This window comes from Phyllobates terribilis, unplaced genomic scaffold (genome assembly GCF_046119375.1).
Source record: "Phyllobates terribilis strain yellow unplaced genomic scaffold, ASM4611937v1 Scaffold_9__5_contigs__length_417890890, whole genome shotgun sequence".
Classification (NCBI taxonomy): domain Eukaryota; kingdom Metazoa; phylum Chordata; class Amphibia; order Anura; family Dendrobatidae; genus Phyllobates; species Phyllobates terribilis.
In genome coordinates, this window is record NW_027362769.1 from 57,642,445 (window position 1) to 57,663,218 (window position 20,774).

At 44.1% G+C, this 20,774-nt stretch overlaps 1 protein-coding gene across 1 annotated transcript in view; it reads right to left on the minus strand.

Annotated features, from left to right (window-relative positions):
* Positions 1-20,486, minus strand: part of LOC141161557 (thioredoxin domain-containing protein 6-like) — a 47,112-nt gene extending 26,626 nt beyond the window's left edge. The window contains exons 1-5 of the mRNA XM_073646515.1: positions 20,334-20,486; positions 17,084-17,141; positions 6,737-6,840; positions 3,238-3,309; positions 1,583-1,699 (exon numbers count right to left, since the gene is read on the minus strand). Of these exons, the coding sequence (XP_073502616.1) occupies positions 1,583-1,699; positions 3,238-3,309; positions 6,737-6,840; positions 17,084-17,141; positions 20,334-20,366 (384 nt within the window). The 5' untranslated portion in view covers positions 20,367-20,486. The remainder of the gene's footprint in view (positions 1-1,582; positions 1,700-3,237; positions 3,310-6,736; positions 6,841-17,083; positions 17,142-20,333) is intronic.
* Positions 20,487-20,774: the final 288 nt, after the last annotated feature.

Below are 20,774 nucleotides of genomic sequence, written 5' to 3' on the forward strand. Positions count from 1 at the left end.
AGACCACCTTAAAATATATGGACCAAAGAACAAGTTTGCTCGGCAGCAGGCTATTTTAATCCTCTCTATCATTGGCAGTTTTTGTATTTCTTACTACTCTGGAACACTTAGTAGTGATGCTGACTAGTCATGGTTCCTGACACTTCTATCTAACCCCTGGTTACCTATAAGATTGATCCTTGAACTGCCTGACCTACTGGACTTGAACTCGGCTTCCCTTGACTATGCTTTTGGCTCTGATTTTGTTCTAGTCTCTATCTCTCTGACCTAGCACATCCAAGATTTTTTTTCCTCATCTCATTCTATTGCCCTGCAGCTATTCTGTGGATGCAACCCAGGACCCCATGAAATGAAGACCAGATCCACGGTGCTCTTGGGTTATGTTAAGCGGGGTGACTGCTGTAGAATCGGTCCATCAGTTTTCAGTTGACGGATTCTTGACAGAAAGTGAATACATGAAGCTGTCTGCTCTCCTTCTAGAGTAAAGAAGTATATAGAAGACAGGGAAAACAGGGATGCTGCTGCACCTTCTAGAGCAGTATTTCCCAAATTCCAGTCCTCAGGGCCCCCAACAGATCACGTTTTCTGGAATTCCTTAATATTGCACTTTGCGTGAGAATCTGTGGCAATTTCTGATGCCTTGATAATAATCCCATCACCTGTGCAATACTAAGGAAATCCTGAAAACATGAAGTGTTGGAGGCCCTGAGGACTGGAGTTTGGGAAACACTTCTCTAGAGGGACACAGGGTGCAGTAAGCGATATATCTGAATTGGTCAGTGAGCATATATCACACTTCTTTCATAGCATCAGAAGGAGCCTGCTCTCTCAGTAAGCAAGAGAAAAAATTTATATTTCCGTAAGTATATATGTATGGAAGGAAGTACACATTTCTGACTACCCTAATTCAAGAATTAAAATGAAATATCCATCTTTAGTCCATTTCAAAATGTGAGATTTTACTCTGGTCATGAGGGATTAAAAGTCACCATCATAAAAAGTTTAGACTAGGACTATACAGTGACTTTGGCAGCGATAGCTGTCGTAAGACAGAAATTTGCTCGGTGCTGCTACATCACAGCGCTATACTAATGATTAGGGTCACATTGCGACACATCCATTACTGCAACCGTGTCAGGCAAGTCGTAAAAAATCAGACTCACTCGGATTTTTTGCTACTTGATTGTCGCGGTAGTATAGGTGTCGCAATGAGACCCCATTCACTTGTATAGCGCTGTATTGTAGCAGCGGCACCGAACGAACTTCGGTCACATACTTTAATATGTATATAAAGCATGCGGCCAAATCTGTTTGGGGCTAGTCCATTGCTTTTCTGTGTGAAATCCGCAAGAATTTTGAACATGTTTGTTTTTCTCGCAGATTATTTTTTTGTTCCATGGTGTGAACAAAATCTGTGCAATTTATTTTGCCACTGAATGTGAAGAGGGGTATAAAGCGTGTTGTTGTTTTTTGCTTGTTCTATATGCAGAATAATAACACATTGGACAAGGATTTAAATATGGAAACAATGAATGGGCCCCTGCCCTAATCATATATACATATAGAGAAAAGTCTTTCTTACCACATTACGATCCAGGCCGTGATTTAAAACTTTCTTCTCTGCTTCCAGCTGTTCTATGATAGTTTTTTGCAGCAATGGCGCATTGGCCCCTCTGACTACTGCAACCAGATCCCCTCCCTTTCAAGACACAATGCAAATTAATTTCAAGAATACAAATTAATAAAGTGGAAAAGAGACAATTGTTCAATCATAATGTGCACAAGTACTTAGTTATGGATATATTTCATTATAAGACTTATCATTAGCATTCACTGATTTGTCGATTTAATTGTTAAGGAAAAATGCATCATGTTACATTTTAGATCAGATCTGTCACCTATGAAGTCATACATACCACTACTATACAAATGAGCCCATGGTGCACCTAAAATAAAAATAATATATTATTTTAGGACCACCATGGGCTCATTATCCCTGTATTCTAACTCTCTCTTTCAGATGGAAAGTCACCACTGTAGCCAATTAGAGGGTTTTTTTTCTTTCATTTTAGGACCACCATAGGCTTCTTTATAATATAAAAGTGAACAGTCCCTTTAAATGGCAGAAGAATATGACTGAATATTAACAGTATGCTATATTCATGATAGAGTACTATGCATCTCATATACACATTGCGGCCATCATTCGATAGTGAGATGGAGTGGGGGAGGGGGGCTGGCATCAAGGTTAAAGGGGTTGTCCAATACCTAAAATGCCCTGTAATAATATTTATTTTTAACACCAAACCACTTCTGTTATCTGCTTTATTTTAAATATACTACTCTTCTCACTATATATGCCTTTTTTAAGTTACTTCCTGTGATGTTTTCTTTGAGGGGAGCCTCAAACGGGACGTCACAAGAGGATGATGTCTCTGCAACTTCTATCAACCTGCCTTGAAAGTGAAGTCACCAGGGGGTGGTGCTGTGGTCACTTACCACAACTACTGTCACCATCCACTGATGACATCTGAAATCAATCGCGATGATAGAAGCTAGCTATGTGAGAGATGAGTGCAGCGCCGGCACTCTTCTTCTGTCACTGCCAGCATACAACTCTGAAACAGGACATCATCAGGGGCTGGTGATAGAAGCAGGGTGAGTGACACCAGCGTCACCCCCTGATTTGTTTTAGGTCGGTGAAAGAAGTAGTCAGGCAGTGCTGGTGTCACTTACCCTGCCTCTATAACCTCCTTGAAACAAATCAAATTGGATGTCATCAGAGGGATGAAAGAAATTGTGGTAAGAGACCGCAGTGCCAACCCTTGATGATGTCTTGTTCCTGGCAGGGTGATAGAAGGGAGAAATGACTGCAGGGCCATCCTTCTTTGCCATCCCATTTGAAACTCCCCTCAAACGAAAAGTCACAAGAAGTAAAGAAAAAATGACAGCTATAGGGAGTAGCTGTATAGGGAGGATGGTAGGGAAATTTTACAATAAAGCAAATTACAAAAGTGGCTAGCGGTTAAAAATCGATGTTTATAAAGGACATTTTAGGTATCATACAACCCATTCAAGAAAAGTGCCCAGACTGTTTAGCCACTCCTATTAATGCCAGCTTTGTAGGCTGACCAGAGAAAAAGATGGAGTGCACTACTAGAAATGAATTGGATTGATTTATGTGATTAGTAGATTGAACCATTTGTGTGGAATGGCAGAATTAAACAAATAACTTACAGCAAAGAAAAGAAAGGTAGGTTCACATTTGCCTCTGTATTTCTCAAGGGCATCAATGCTGTCAGCTTCAGCCTAATCAACAGAATACAATAATAATTACAAAAAGCTAAATTCTAACACAATGATGTCAATAAATTATTGGACACAGCATGTAACTCTGTAAGTAGTGACTCATATGTATATACAGTGGTGTGAAAAAGTGTTTGCCCTTTCCTGATTTCTTAAGGTACCGTCACACTTAGCGACGCTACAGCGATCCCGACAACGATACAACCTGTCAGGGATCGTTGCTGCGTCGCTATGTGGTCGCTGGTGAGATATCAAACAGTCAGATCTTCCCAACGACGCAGCAACGATGCGGCGACCCGTAGCGACCTGTATAACGATGCACGCCTATGTGTTTCTGTGTCTGAATCGCCAAAGAGGTCATTGGTAAGGTGTCAAACACACCGATGCATGCTACCCAGTGGGGCCTCAACGATCAAAAAAAGGTCCAGGCCATTCCGACACGACCAGCAATCTCACAGCAGGGGCATGGTCGCTGCTAAGTGTCAAACGTAGCGAGATCGCTACTGAGGTCGCTGTTGCGTCACAAAGCTTGTGACTCAGCAGCGATCTCGCTAGCGATCTCGCTTAGTGTGATGGGGCCTTTATTCTTTTGCATGTTTGTCACACTTAAATGTTTCAGATCACAAAACAAATGTAAATATTAGACAAAGATAACACAAGTAAACACAAAATGCAGTTTATAAATTAAGGTCTTTATTATTAAGGGAAAAAGAAATCCAAACCTACAGGGCCCTGTGTGAAAAAGTGATTGCCCCCCCCCCCATTAAAACATAAATTAACTGTGGTTTATCACATCTTTGGGAAGCTGAGTTGAATTTCCCTAGCCACACACGGGCCTGATTACTGCCACACTTGTTCTCAATCAAAAAATCCTTTAAATAGGACCTGCCTGACAAAGTGAGGTAGACCAAAAGATCCTCAAAAGCTAGACATCATGTTGCAATCCAAAGAAATTCAGGAGCAAATGAGAAACAAAGTAATTGAGATCTATCAGTCTGGAAAAGTTTATAATAACATTTCTAAAGCTTTGGGACTCCAGCGAACCAAAGTGAGAGCCATTATCCACAAATGGCGAAAACATGGAATAGTGGTGAATCTTCCCAGGAGTAGCCAACCGACCAAAATTACCCCAAGAGCACAGAGACAACTCATCCAAGAGGTCACAAAAGACCCCACAACAACATCAAAAGAACTGCAGGCCTCATTTGCCTCAATTAATGTCAATGTTCATGACTCCACCATAAGAAAGGGACTGGGCAAAAATGGCATGCATGGCAGCGTTCCAAGATGAAAATTACTACTGAGCAAAAAGAACATAAAGGCTTGTCTCAATTTTGCCAGAAAACATGTTGATGATCGCCAAGACTTTTGGGAAAATACTCTGTGGACTGACGACGAGACAAAAGTTGAACTTTTTGGAAGGTGTATGTCCCATTACAACTGGCGTAGACGCTGCACAGCATTTCAGAAATGGAACATCATACCAACAGTAAAATATGGTGGTGGTAGTGTGATGGTCTGGGGCAGTTTTGCAGCTTCAGGACCTGGAAGACTTGCTGTGGTAAATGGAACCATGAATTCTGCCGTCTACCAAAAAATCCTGAAGGAGAATGTCCGGCCATTTGTTTGTGACCTCAAGCTGAAACGCACTTGGGTTATGCATCAGGACAATGATCCAAAACACACCAGCAAGTCCACCTCTGAATGGCTTAAGAAAAACAAAATTAAGACTTTGCAGTGGCCTAGTCAAAGTCCTGACCTTAATCAGATTGAGATGCTGTGGCATGACCTTAAATAGTCGGTTCATGCTCGTAAAACCTCCAATGTGGCTGAGTTACAACAATTTTGCAAAGATGAGTGGCCAAAATTCCTCCAGAGCATAGTTATCGCAAACGTTTGATTGCAGTTGTTGCTGCTAAGGGTGGCCTAACCCGTTATTAGGTTTAGGGGGCAATCACTTTTTCACACAGGGCCCTGTAGACTTGGATGTCTTTTTTCCCTTAATAATAAAGACCTTCATTTAAAAACTGCATTTTGGGTTTACTTGTGTTATATTTGTCTAATATTTAAATTAGTTTTGTGATCTGAAACATTTAAGTGTGACAAACATGCAAAAGAATAAGAAATCAGAAAGGGGGCAAACACTTTTTCACACCACTGTATATATGGTGTGCTAAAATATACAACCACTACTGCAGTAGCACCAAATCCCTAGCACAAATCATATTATGCACGTTTTCTAATTAAAGGGAATCTGTAAGTAGGATCAACCCTCCTAAGCCGTCTATATGGACATGCAGGCCATAGGAAGCTGAATAAAATGATACCCTGGTATCTGCGATCCGATGTCTTATTCCAGAGAAATCCAATTTCTTCTTATATTTAAATGACCTCTTCCAGGACTATGGGCCGGACACTGATCTGCATGAGAATCTGCCTCCACAGATTACTGTAAATAAAAGGGAGCGTTCCCAGTGTGAGACATGTAACTAACACACAACAGAAGAACAGAACTTTGTCTGATAACCAACACATTAGCAGCTGCAGCTCTCACAGCTCTGCTGTATTGTAAAACTGTGAGCCTGTGAGCTGGAAGCTGAGAGGAACCTGCAGATGTGTCAGGTATAATCACACACAGCTCTGCAGTGAGATCAGGAGAGCAGAGAGCGGCCATCACACATCACACTGGTAACTCCCCCTTCTATTTATAATAAGCTCTGTAGGCAGATTCTCAGGGAGATCTATGTCCGGCCCATAGTCCTGAACAGCTCATTTACTTATAAGAAAACGTGGATTTCTCTGGAATAAGACATTGGATCAGAGATATCATTTTATTCAGCTTCCAATGACCAACATGCCCGTTTCGGCTTAGGAGGGTTAATGCTACTGACAGATTCCCTTTAAATATGCTAAAAAAAAACAGATGCTGGCTTATTGCTAGGTAAAAGTAAAAGTGTCCAGAAAACAGGCTCTGACTCTGTGTAGCTGTCACATGTGCCAAATTTATTATTTATTCCAATTGCCTCTTCAGAGAGTGTTTACCGCTGTTGTTTGTGTGCATATATATGTATGATTGGTATTTTCCTTTAGTCCTGTTTGTATTACCTTGTTAGTCTGATTGGTGTACTGCCATACACTACTACCCCCCTCTTCCCTGGGTGGGGGAAGAGAACAGACTGAGGGGGGATTGAGGCGCTCAGACATGGTACGTGGCTCCGGCGTCTTCACCTTCAGAAGTAATCTGGGTAACAGGGTCAGCTAGGGCGCCTCTAGCGTTAGGGACAGGGAAGGAGCCCCTGGCCCCAGAATACCCGACAACAGAGTCGTGACATTGCCACTTTCTCTTACTAACACTTATTACAATGTTTGTCATACTCGTATGTACTCCTGGGTTACCTGATTAAAATACATCTTATGTTGTCGTTCTTACCACAGCAAACTGCAGGAGGTCATCCCCTAATTCATTTTTGATTTTTCGGAACAGGCTGACGGTTGTTTTGCAGGGACCGCACCAGCCCTGATAAACGTCCACCACTAAGAATAAAACACTGATAAGTAGAAATACAACACACTGAGAACACAAGCTCAGACATCTTTCAAAGTTAGGTTTCTGGATCTGCACAATAATCTACTGTTAGAAGAGGACCCTGAAAAAACGAATACAGGGGCACAGAAGATCAATTTCAATTGAAGCACATAAGTATACTTATCGATCCATACTTAGTGCCTCACAGCCCCAAAAACAAACTGCAAAAAGAGAGAGTCCAGAGCTCCAATGCACAAATGTAAAAGGATGATTCTTCTTTATTCCATTCCATTGGAGTGCTCCGGTCTTTCTCTTTTTGCAATAAAGCTGTACCCATGATCAGGACGTTCAGCTGTGAGGATCTTTAACAACTGTCTGAATCTACAGAGGTATTTAGCAGGAAAGGCCCCCATAATTTACCTTAAAGAATACTTAGCTGAACCTAAGGGACCTGCCGGCCATCTAATGTCTATAGGGGACTTCTGCTTCTTCCCTGACAGATGATGTTTGGGTAATTCCAAAGGCCAAGGAAGCCGAGGAACCAAAAGGCAAATCCTTATAAAAAGTTAAATCTTTATTCTATAATATTAAAAACAGGTCACAGCAAGAAGGCGCGGCAAAGTTTCAGCCACATCTGGCCTTTTTCAATAATATGTGGGCTCCTTCTCTTCCTCCTTCCAGGGGCCCATCTGATGTGTCAGATCGCTGCCATGACAACCTGGATGGGCTCCTGGGAGAAGGCAGAGAAGGAGCCCATGCATTATGGAACATATATAAAGCATTGTTGTGCTACCTGTGCATCATGGTTGTATTTTTTTAGGCTTAAAAATGGCCAGATGTGGCCGAAACGTTGCTGTTTCTTCTTGCTATGAACTGTTTATAATATTATGGAATAAAGCTTGAACTTTTTATAAGGATTGGCCTTTTGGTGCTTCGGCTGCCTTGGACTTTTGGATCATCTTGGACCCAGTAGGAGGCCTTGCCGAGCTTAGCAGATAACTGTCAAATTGTCATGTGAATTATCTATTGTCTGAGATGATGTTGGGGAGCAGAAGGATTGGGCAAATAGTATTTCAATGCTGGGTCCTTTTGTTCTCCCAAGAGATAAGCTGCTGTTGTTAGAACCTTGCTGTTAGGTTTTTTTTCCTTTGCTGGTCACATGACCTTGTTGGCCTATTTAATCCTGCTCCGCCCTTCTGGCTTTGCTGGACTTCATTGTATATCTACTTTCTAGCTAGCCTGTGCTCTGTATCTAACTCTGTTAGTTTGCTTGGTCTACGGACCTCTATGTTCTATCTATTTTGTTTGTTCGTCTGTCTGCTACTATTTCTGTTAGGAGGTGTCCCATATTCCTCCCAGTCCTTAGTACTTGTAGGGATTCCCTCCCCACATCTATAGGTCTTCGTACAGACTAGATTAGGACTTTAGCAGGTCTGATCGCAGGATCAGGTTCCCTGTTACATCGTAGGGATTCAGCTGAGTCTCATAGTAGGGACAGATCTCCTCTCTTTCCTTAGCTTTGGTAGCAGAACATAACAGTAAGTCCAGCCAGCAAATTCTCTAAGGAAAGATTTTTCTGTTCCATCATGGTGTCGGTTCAGGATTTGGCTCATCGCCTGCAGGGACTCTCTCTGGAGGTGGCCGAGCTCCGTCAGCACGTGAGTAACTGTCCTGGAGCACATTTCTTGGAGCCTAAGGTATGTTTGCCGGATTTGTTTTTTGGTGAACACCGAGAATTTTTTTCATTTAAAAATGCTTGCTTATTGTATTTTCGTTTGAGACCTAAGTCCTCTGGGGATGAATCCCAGCGCGTAGGGTTCATAATGTCACTTTTGCGCAAAGAGCCTCAGGAGTGGGCCTTTTCTTTGCAACCTAGTGATTCATGCTTCAGATCAGTGGATAGTTTTTTTTCTGCTTTGGGACTATTATATGATGATCCTGACCGTGTCGCATCAGCTGAGACTGAGTTGAGACGTCTAAAACAAGGATCGGGTAATGTGGAAAAATATTGTACACATTTTCGTCGTTGGTCCACTCAAACAGGGTGGAACGATTCTGCTCTGAAAAGTCTATTTCTTGCTGGGCTCAGTGAAAGGGTTAAAGACCTGCTAATTGCTTATCCTACACCTGAAGATTTGCAACAGGCTATGCAATTAGCTATACGGGTGGATAGAAGACAGCGTGCTAGGGTTAATGAGAGCAAATCCTCTGCTATGTCAGTTTCTGGTTATGATAATGTGTGTACTAACAGTGGTGAACCGATGGAGATTGGATCGGTGGCACCTCGCTCTCAAGAAAAAGACCGTCGTTTTTCGCAAGGCTTGTGTTTCTACTGCGGAAAATCTGGTCATTTGATTAAAGGCTGTGAGCTTCGTATGAAGAAAGAAAAAAAAATGGTCAGTCACGCCCGTATTGCCTGTTTAAATTCCAAGGGTATATTTTTAGCTGCTTCCACGATTGCTCAGGAAAAATTAATAGAATTTCGGGTGTTTGTTGATTGCGGGTCTACACTGAATGTAATTGATGGGGGATTCGTGGAAAAACTCAATTTAAAACCTGAACCTTTGTCATCCCCCATTGCTGTGGTTTCTGTGGATGGCTCCCCTTTGAAGAATATTACTCTCAAGGTCAGTGAATTTCCTCTCACTATTAATGGTGTTCACCATGAGAAATTGGATTTGGTAGTGTTGAATAACTTGCCTTCTCCAGTAATATTGGGTTTGCCCTGGTTAAAATTTCACAATCCTGTACTGGATTGGTCTACCAGTGAAATTAAATCCTGGAGCCATAAATGTTATGACAAGTGTTGTAACGGGCGTATTGCAGCTTTGGATAGGGGAGAATTGCCTGTTCCTATTCAGGATTTTTGGAGAGTTTTTTCTGAGAAGGAATCGCAGGTTTTGCCTCCCCATAGAGACTATGATTGTTCTATTGAATTTGTCCCTGGAGCGACTCTTCCTAAAAGTCGTTTATTTAACCTTACTATTCCTGAGAGGAAGGCTTTGGAGGAATACATACAGACAAGCTTGGCCGCCGGTCACATTAGGCCCTCTAAGTCTCCTGTGGCGGTTGGATTTTTTTTTGTAAAAAAAAAGGACGGCGGTTTACGTCCTTGTCTGGATTTTCGTGAGATTAACAAAATTACGGTACGCAATCCTTACCCACTGCCATTGATTCCTGATCTGTTTAACCAGTTATTGGGGGCCAAGTGGTTCTCTAAAATTGACCTTAAGGGGGCATACAATCTGTTGCGCATGAAGGAGGGTGATGAATGGAAGACTGCTTTTAACACTCCTGTGGGTCATTTTGAGAATCTGGTTATGCCTTTTGGTCTCACTAATGCTCCTGCATTTTTTCAGAATCTGATTAATGACATCCTTAGACCTTTGATCGGTAAAAATGTGGTTGTGTATTTGGATGACATTTTGATTTATTCGCCAGATCTGGAGTCTCATTGGCGGAGCGTGTGTGAGGTATTACAGTTATTAATGGACAATTCGCTTTTTGCTAAGCTGGAGAAATGTGAGTTCGCTGTACAGAGAATTAGTTTTTTGGGCTACATTATCTCCAGCAAAGGTTTTGAGATGGATCCGGTTAAGGTTCAGGCTGTGCAGGAATGGCCTAGGCCTATTGGTTTGAAATCGATACAGAGGTTTTTGGGTTTCGCCAATTACTATAGAAAGTTCATAAAAAATTTTTCTAGTATTGTTAAACCTCTGACTGATCTCACCAGGAAAGGTGCTGATGCGGTTCAGTGGTCTTCTGAGGCCATTGAAGCTTTTGTGTATCTCAAGGAGAGGTTCACCTCTGCTCCCATCCTTATGCAGCCTGATGTTACTAGGCCGTTTTTGGTTGAGGTTGATGCTTCCTCTGTGGGGGTTGGCGCAGTATTGTCTCAGGATAACGGGGATGGATTACATCCCTGTGCCTTTTTTTCAAAAAAATTTTCGGAGACTGAATTGAATTACGATATTGGTAATCGGGAATTATTGGCTATTAAACTCGCATTTGAACACTGGCGCCACTTCTTGGAAGGTGCGGAATTTCCCGTTCAGGTTCTTACGGATCATAAAAATCTGATATATCTTGATGCTGCCAAGCGCCTGAATGCCCGTCAGGCTAGGTGGGCACTGTTTTTCTCGCGGTTTAATTTCTCCGTTACTTACATCCCTGGTACTAAGAATGTTAAGGCGGATGCCTTGTCTCGCAGTTTTTCTCCCATAGTCGGTGCTGAGAAAGAGGAAAACATTTTACAAGAAGGTGTTGTGATAGCTGCTTTAGACTCCGTTTTGGAAGATGAGATTCTTAAAGCTCAGGAGAATGCCCCATCTAACACTCCTCATGGGAGGTTGTTTGTGCCTGAGACCTTTAGGAGAGATTTGTTTGTTGAGTGTCACGAATCTCGGTTGGCAGGTCATCCCGGAATCTCTGAGACCAAGAGACTGGTGGGTCGCAGTTTTTGGTGGCCTGGATGGCAGAAGGAAGTCATTAAGTGGGTGCGCCAATGTACTATATGTGCTAGATCTAAGTCCTCACATACTCCTGCTGCGGGGTTGCTTTGTCCTTTGGAGGTCCCCAGTGCTCCTTGGACACATTTGGCTATGGACTTTATAACTGACCTTCCCCCCTCTGAGGGTTTTACTGTCATCTGGGTGGTCGTGGACCGCTTTAGCAAGATGTGTCACTTGGTTCCCTTCGTCAAACTGCCCTGCGCTAAAACTCTCGCTAAGGCCTTTGTCAAGGAAATTGTCAGACTTCATGGCGTTCCTACTGACATTGTTTCTGATAGGGGTCCTCAGTTCGTGGCTCGTTTTTGGCGTGCCTTTTGTGACAGGTTGGGAATTCATTTGTCGTTTTCGTCCGGATATCATCCTGAATCTAATGGCCAGACAGAAAGGAAAAACCAGGATGTTGAGCAGTTCTTGCGTTGTTTTGTGGCAGACAATCAAGAGGGGTGGTCTGAGTTTCTGCCACTTGCCGAATTTGCTCTGAACAATCATACATCTTCTTCTGCTGGTTGTTCGCCTTTTTTTTGTTGTTCTGGGAGACATCCGTCGTTTGGGTCGTTCTCCAAGTTGGGATCTGCCGTGCCTGAGGAGGAGAATTTTTCCGGTGATTTGGAAAGAGTTTGGACGGATGTGCGTGGTAATCTTCAGGAGGCCAACAGAAAATCTAAAGACTACTTTGATAGGAAACGACAGGAGGTTTTGTTCGCTGTTGGTGACATGGTTTGGTTGTCCTCTAGGAATCTGCGGTTGAGGATTCCTTCTAAGAAATTGGGTCCCAAGTTTGTAGGGCCCTTTAAGGTGCTTCAGGTTGTCAACCAATCTGCTGTTAGGTTGGAGGTTCCTACCTCCTGGAGAATTAATCCGGTCTTTCATGTCTCTCTGTTAAAAAAAGCTGTTGTGTCGGATGGTGACGCCTCTGCCTCTGTTCCTCCGGTGGTGGAGGACGGGGAATATGAAATTTCTCGCATCCTTGACTCTAGACGGTATAGAGGTAGTTTGCAGTATCTTGTGGCCTGGAAAGGTTTCGGACCCGAGGATAACTCTTGGGTGAGGTCAGATGATGTTTCCGCGTCCAGACTTATCAGAGCGTTTCACAGGAGATTTCCTGATAAGCCTGGTCCTAGGGGATCCGGAGGATCCTCTTAGAAGGGGGGGTACTGTTAGAACCTTGCTGTTAGGTTTTTTTTCCTTTGCTGGTCACATGACCTTGTTGGCCTATTTAATCCTGCTCCGCCCTTCTGGCTTTGCTGGACTTCATTGTATATCTACTTTCTAGCTAGCCTGTGCTCTGTATCTAACTCTGTTAGTTTGCTTGGTCTACGGACCTCTATGTTCTATCTATTTTGTTTGTTCGTCTGTCTGCTACTATTTCTGTTAGGAGGTGTCCCATATTCCTCCCAGTCCTTAGTACTTGTAGGGATTCCCTCCCCACATCTATAGGTCTTCGTACAGACTAGATTAGGACTTTAGCAGGTCTGATCGCAGGATCAGGTTCCCTGTTACATCGTAGGGATTCAGCTGAGTCTCATAGTAGGGACAGATCTCCTCTCTTTCCTTAGCTTTGGTAGCAGAACATAACAGCTGTCTGCGGAGTCTGACAGCAGTTTTTCACTATCCCTATTCAGAACTCAAGCATGCTCAGCTAAACCAAGTGTGTGTATTAAGGGGCAGCCCCCATAGGGAATGGATGGAGCAGTGGTTGAGAGTGCACATAGGACAGCACGGTGGCTCAGTGGTTAGCACTGCAGCCTTGCAGCTCTGGGGTCCTGGGTTCAAATCCCACCAAGGACAACATCTGCAAGGAGTTTGTATGTTCTCCCTGTGTTTGTGTGGGCATACTCTGGTTTACTCCAACACTCAAAAGACATATTGATAGGGGATTTAGGTTGTGGGGACAGTAATGATAATGTCTGTAAATGAGAAAATGAAAAGTGACCAGCCTGCAGCTCCAATGTATGCTGGAGCGCATCGAAGGTCACATTTCAATACAAGTCTATGAGAGGCTTGTTCTGGCCTTGTTCTGACTCTCATAGACTTGTATTCAGAGTTTGTGAGAGTAGATTCAGACTATGGTTGTCAGAAGCTGCACTCACAAGATGGTGTCGCAGGACCGGAGTGGTGCTTAAAACCAGGGAAGACGCTGGAGTATGAGTATATGACTGGGGACTGGGGGCTTACACTTACAGCACCACTCCACTGCAGCGCTGAAAAAAACACGCTGGAGTGGTGTTTTAAGCATTACCCACTGAAATCAATGTGCTGTATGTGTAATGTAAGCACATGGTAGGTACTCTTGAGACATACCCATCTATGTGCTCTCCGCTATGGGTAATAGATGAGCTTCTGGAAAGTAGACCCCTCTATCAACTCTTCTCTAGTATGGTATATGAAGATTTGTCTAAACCAGACAATCCTTTTAAAATAGAATACAGAGGTATGTTTTCTGACATACTGAGTGCATCACAGAAATGCCTTACTTTGCCCCTTTAAAGGGAATCTGTCACCCCCCTGGGAGATTTGAGACCTCACTATGGGCATAAAGGTGATAGAAATGTAAATCTATACTTACCTGTATGGCCTATAGTAGAGGTCTGCTTGCAGTGAAATGGAGTTTTATAAAATCTGTTTTCATACGCTTGGCGTCGCATTGCGCATGCGCTGGAAATGAGTTAGACCAGTGCACGTCATAGGGCCCTGTGATGAGCAGGGGAGGGGGGGACAAGCTAAATAAGCAGAGAGGTGGGGATTTCTGGGCTAACTAAAGAGATAGGCGGGGATTTCTTGGCGTCCGGGGTACGCCAAGCATGTGAAAGCAAATTTTATAAAACTCCATTTCACTGCATTCAGACCTCTACTATGGGCTACACAGGTAAGTATAGATTTACTTTTCTATAACTCGCATGCCCATATTAGAGGTCTCAAATCTCCCAGGGAGTGACAGATTCCCTTTAATGACACATTCCCACGATGAGCTTTTGGTGAGTTTTTGATGTTGCAAATTTTCTCCACTAATTCTTCACCCAGTAAGTAAAACAGGTTACCGTACTTACATTTTTCCAAAAATACGTAGCGTAAAAATCTCACCATGTGAACACAGCCCTAGTCTCTGTGGACTAAGATCTGACAGTAAATATCTTTGACTTCCCGTGTTTTGTCACTGCTGACAATCAGTAGGACAGTAAGGCTATGTTCACACTAGGCTTTTTTTATGCAAATTTTCAGCTGCGTTTTACAGTACAAGCAAAGTCTATGAGATTTCAGAAATCTCATGCACACAGCTTGATTTTTGTTTGATCAGTATTTTGTGCTTTGCATGTTTTTTTGCACAACAGAGCATGTCACTTCTTCGAGTTTATTTTCTGCGTTTTTTCAGCACTGTTCACCCATGGAAAGTAATGGGTGGTGAAAAAACACTGAAAAAATGCCTAGTGTGAACATAGCTATCAGGTTTTGCTGCGTTTTTAGTGAAAAAAAAAAGTACAGCAGTATGTGAAACTCATTTATTTTTGTGATGTTACCATCTTGTCTTGGTCACCTGAGATGGCAGTTTGGATTAGGACAGTTTAATTAAATTAATTTATAAACATTGACTGACCAAGTTGTAAGATTGAGCAATACCTGTGGCCCACGGAGTTGTGAAATTGAACAATCTCTGAGCAACTCAAGGGCAGACCATAGTGTGAAAATAAATAGTGTCCTACAAGCTCAATGCACTGCCAATGTCTTAGAAAAACTATTCCTGAACAATTCACCTCCCCCACTGTTACATTTGTAACTCTGGTTAATATGGTTTCACATATGTCTTGCATTGGTGACCTGAGTTCATGCTTATGTGGTGGAAGCAAAGCTGAACTTTGGGATCCTGAAAAACACACCAACAAATGCACCAAAAAATGCACCAAAAGCTACATTTTTGACAGCTTCTTTCCTGTCAAGAAATCAGGTTTCGCTGCAGGAAAAAAACGCTGAAAAAATGCCTAGTGTGAGGCTGTGTGCCCACGATGCGTTTTTTTAAGCGTTTCTGCAGCGGCAATTAAGCTGCAGAAACGTTTAAAAAACGCTTGGTAGAAGGTCTGCAATGTTCCCTAGTGATAATCCGCATGTGCTATGCACATGCTGCGGAAATTTCCGCTGCGGCACGCAGCACTACCAATTACTTTGCGTAAGCGCTGCGTTTTCACCGCCATTCACTTGCATTGGAACGGCTGGATTAAGCATCACTGCATCTGTACATGCGGAATCCATGCGTTTCAGTGTGTGGATGGTACCCGGGTGTGGAGGACAGGAGACTCTCCTCCGGACCCAGGTACCATAGAACCTGTAAAAAAAGAATAAAATAAAAAATAAATGTTATATTTACCTTTTGATGGCCCCCGGTACGCTTGTCTTCGCTTGCCGGCAGCTCGCGGTGGACTGGAAGACCTGAGCTGAAGTCATTTAGTCATGTGACGGCAGGTCCTTCAGTGCACCGCGAGCTGCCGGCAAGCCAGGATGGATCGAATCAAGACTCCGGGGGGCATCAGAAGGTAAGTATAGATTTATTTTTTTATTTTTATCCACTCTTTAAGCTCACACTATATAAATCCATGCCGTTTGCATGGATTTATATAGTGTGACCAAGTTGTCAAGCACTTTCCAAGTGATGCTAAAATCGCTTGGAAAGCGCTTGTCAACCCGCATGCGGAAATGCATGTGAAGAACGCTTCACATCCGCATGTCCCTGGCAGGAAAAACGCATGTACAATCCGCATGCGTTTTTTCTGCCAGGGAGATGCAGAAATGCTCAGGAAAAATCCTGAGCATTTCTGCATCGTGGGCACATAGCCTAAACATAGCCATAGAACAGCGAACAATTAGTGACTTGTTGCTCCTTGTTTTGAACGAACTCTGAAATTAAAGCCTGGTCTTAAGCCCCCGTCTCACATAGCGAAATCGCTAGCGAGATCGCTGCTGTGTCACGATTTTGGTGACGCAACAGCGACCTCACCAGCGATGTCGCTATCTGTGACACTTTGCAGCGACCAGGCCCCTGCTGTGAGGTCGCTGATCGCTGCAGAATGTCCTGGACCTTTTTTTGGTCTTTGCCCTCCCGCTGGTCAGCACACATCGCTGTGTGTGACCAGCGGGAGCAGCGATCAGGCTGGTAACCATGGTAAACATCGGGTTACTAGGGGCACACGCGCACTTAGTAACTCGCTGTTTATCATGGTTACGAGCCTGCTAAAGTGAGCGGTAACCTCCCGCTCACCATAGCAGAGTGGTAACCATGATAAACAACGGGTTACTAGATGCGCGTGTGCCCCTAGTAACCCGATGTTTATCATGGTTACCAGCCTGCTCCTGCTTCAGCAGGCTCGTAACCAGGAGCAGGACATCGTGGAACGATTCTTTCCACGATATCGCTGCTCCCCTGATCGTTGGTGAGCCTGCCTGTTTGACAGCTCACCAGAGATCACTTAGTGACGCAGCAACGATCCCTGACAGGTCGTATCGTTGTCGGGATTGTTGCAGCGTCGCTAAGTGTGACGGGGCCTTTAGTGACTGCTCTCGCTGAAAACATGGAGCAGGGGGTCTGTACTGTGGGTTATCAGCAAAAATCACTAATTTGGTTTAGAAAAAATGATTATACTGCAGAGTCCTGTGCTACAATTGTTTTCTTGTGAAAGTGGAGGTCCTTTATAAAGTAAAGGTCTGATTGTACTGTTTCACCTCCCTGAAAATAATGAAGATATCTCCATCTTACCTATTATTCCTTTGGTGGATAGTACCTCCTCCCATTGTTCTTGATTATTTATGATTATCTGAAAAAATGCCAAAATAGATAATACGCTAGATGTCTAAAAAAAATGCAAACTGAGACTGTAAATGTCCTCATTGTTTAAGGGGGGTCTGTCATCAGATGATGCTGGGCAGCAAAGTTTGTGAACAGGTCCACTCTTCTGTTACCCAAAACACCAAAAAAAATATGGAAACATATTCATGAGGGGAGCTCTCCCCCAGCCCTCATAATAAGGCCTCGTTCACACATCAGTGTGCATGTATGAAAAAAAAATTTGTACCAATGTCATCAGTATTTTGGATCCTCCTTTCATCAGTGTCTGCTCAGTGCGTCATTAGTGTTTGCTCAGTGCATCATCAGTGTTTGCTCAGTGCGTCACCAGTATTTGCTCAGTGCGTCATCAGTGACTGCTCAGTGCGTCATCAGTGTTTGCTCAGTGCGTCATCAGTGTTTGCTCAGTGTGTCATCAGAGTTTGCTCAGTGCGTCATCAGTGTTTGCTCAGTGCGTCATCAGTGTTTGCTCAGTGTGTCACCAGTGTTTGGTCAGTGTGTCACCAGTGTTTGCTCAGTGAGTCATCAGTGTTTGCTCAGTGTGTCACCAGTGTTTGGTCAGTGCATCACCAGTGTTTGGTCAGTGTGTCACCAGTGTTTGCTCAGTGCGTCACCAGTGTTTGCTCAGTGCGTCACCAGTGTTTGCTCAGTGCGTCACCAGTGTTTGCTCAGTGCGTCATCAGTGTTTGCTCAGTGCGTCATCAGTGTTTGCTCATTGTGTCACCAGTGTTTGCTCAGTGCGTCATCAGTGTTTGCTCAGTGCGTCACCAGTGTTTGCTCAGTGCGTCACCAGTGTTTGCTCAGTGCGTCATCAGTGTTTGCTCAGTGCGTCACCAGTGTTTGCTCAGTGCGTCACCAGTGTTTGCTCAGTGCGTCATCAGTGTTTGCTCAGTGCGTCATCAGTGTTTGCTCATTGTGTCACCAGTGTTTGCTCAGTGCGTCATCAGTGTTTGCTCAGTGCGTCATCAGTGTTTGCTCAGTGCGTCACCAGTGTTTGCTCAGTGCGTCACCAGTGTTTGCTCATTGCGTCATCAGTGTTTGCTCAGTGCGTCATCAGTGTTTGCTCAGTGCGTCATCAGTGATTGCTCAGTGCGTCATCAGTGTTTGCTCAGTGCGTCACCAGTGTTTGCTCAGTGCGTCACCAGTGTTTGGTCAGTGCGTCACCAGTGTTTGCTCAGTGCGTCATCAGTGTTTGCTCAGTGCGTCATCAGTGTTTGCTCAGTGCGTCATCAGTGTTTGCTCAGTGCGTCATCAGTGATTGCTCAGTGCGTCATCAGTGTTTGCTCAGTGCGTCATCAGTGTTTGCTCAGTGCGTCATCAGTGTTTGCTCAGTGCGTCACCAGTGTTTGGTCAGTGCGTCACCAGTGTTTGCTCACTGCGTCATCAGTGTTTGCTCAGTGCGTCATCAGTGTTTGCTCAGTGCGTCACCAGTGTTTGGTCAGTGCGTCACCAGTGTTTGCTCAGTGCGTCATCAGTGTTTGCTCAGTGTGTCATCAGTGTTTGCTCAGTGCGTCGCCAGTGTTTGCTCAGTGCGTCATCAGTGTTTGCTCAGTGTGTCATCAGTGTTTGCTCAGTGCGTCATCAGTGTTTGCTCAGTGTGTCATCAGTGTTTGCTCAGAGCGTCATCAGTGTTTTCACACATGAATAAATAAATAAATGGCAAAGCTTCTATTATTCTTTGCAATGTTAAATACATAAAACATACTGATGCCATCCATGTGCTGTACGTGTTTTGTATGGACCCATACACTTGTACTGACCATTTTCATCAGTACTGCCAGAAAAACACGGACAGGTGAACAGCCCCATAGATTATAGTGGGTACATGATGTATCCATGAAAAACCCAGAACACGTATGTGCAGCCGGATGTGTGAATGAGGCCTTACAGTCATTGACGTGCTATATATTTGCAGGAAAGGGAAGACTGAAATCCTCCCGTGCTCACATTATCACGAGCACATTGGCACAGCAGTGATGCCAGTGTGGACAGCACATGGTTGCTGCTATGAGGTCAGTAAGCGGCCACGGGATCTTTACAGTGGGGAATTCAATTGATGTGTACATAGAGGTCAAAATGCATAATTTAAAATCTGGACAACCCCTTCAAAAAATAAACTGCATGTATATATGAAAACAGGCACCTGGACCACAATATATGAATTATGGGCTTTGCAGCGGTGAGACGGAGTCTGAGGAAGGAATTAAAGGGAACCTGTCACCTCGGACAATGCACTTGCACTTTGATTGACAGCTCACTGTGCAGTGCATCTGTGCAGAGCAATCTGTCAATCAGAGATCCGGGCCGTGCGTAATAAGGGATGACTGTCATCACTCCGTGCACACTCCGATTTTCATCAAGATTTTCAGCTTCTTTTATTTCATGTGTCCATTTTACTGTCAGTGACATCTGTTCTTCTTGTCTGCTAAAAATAAATAATAATTGCACGCTTCTCCTACACATTAATCCGTATATATGGGGCATTGCTGAGACGACACACGGATGGCGTCAGAGGCTTATTTATCTGAACAGTTTGATCCATGACTCGTATCACAAACTGACAGGTCTCCATTCTCTTTTGATTTGCGGACGACAATTAGTCTGTAAAAAGTCCCGGCCATGTGAACAGCGCCATATAACGGGCAGAGCTTGTGACAGACACAGATGCGAAAACCGGTCGTCTGGTGGAAATAACGTCTTTCTCTGGCGGATTCCCGGCTGAAAAAAGTGCCCAGAAAACGCTCAGGACAATGAACATGTCCATTTCTACATAAAACCGATTCTGAGCGTCTTTTAACCCCTTCAGGTTTCCAAAGGCGCCAAGCCATTAAAAGGAATAACCCGTCCATTCTTCAGAGGTCTCTGTTCTGAAGACGCCCAGTACCTTATAATACAAGGCAATAGGAAAGCTCCAAAATGTCAAAAAAGTGTTCAGGAACAGACAAAAAAACAAAACGCTAAAAAAGGCACTTCAGGAAAAAACCGCTGGTGTTAGCTGAAGTGCCCACCTGAAAAGACGTCGTGTGCACATGCCCTTATAGGTCAGGCCAGCTTTCTGGCAGGTGAGACAGATTGCAATCAGATAAGTGATCTATCCATGCACCGATCTCGGTTGCTATCGGTCTGACATCTGCCGGTGTACGGTGTCTGCAGCACGTCTCACCTGCAGGATAATTTCCTTCTTTTTACCGGCCATGTCTGCAGCGCAGCAGTCTTCTCGTACATAGGTCGCTCGGTGTCTGCTCGGTCTCCTAGGAGAAACAACGCTATTTCTGGGTCTCCATGACAACACAAGTAAACGCCTCACGGAGCAGCAGCCAATAGGGGAGACGTGAAGGAGGGGCCTAGACCGGAAGTAGCACTCGTGCTCCGCTTCCTGCTGAAGGAGTCGCTTGCGGCCGTGGTTGTCAGTCTACGGTGTGAGGAAGTGTGTGTCTGTGTGACATAGAGGAGGGGTCCTGCTGCGAGTGTGACACGGAGGAGGGGTTCTGCTGCGTGTGTGACATAGAGGAGGGGTCCTGCTGCGAGTGTGACATAGAGGAGGGGTCCTGCTGCGTGTGTGACATAGAGGAGGGGTACTGCTGTGTGTGTGTGTGTGTGACAT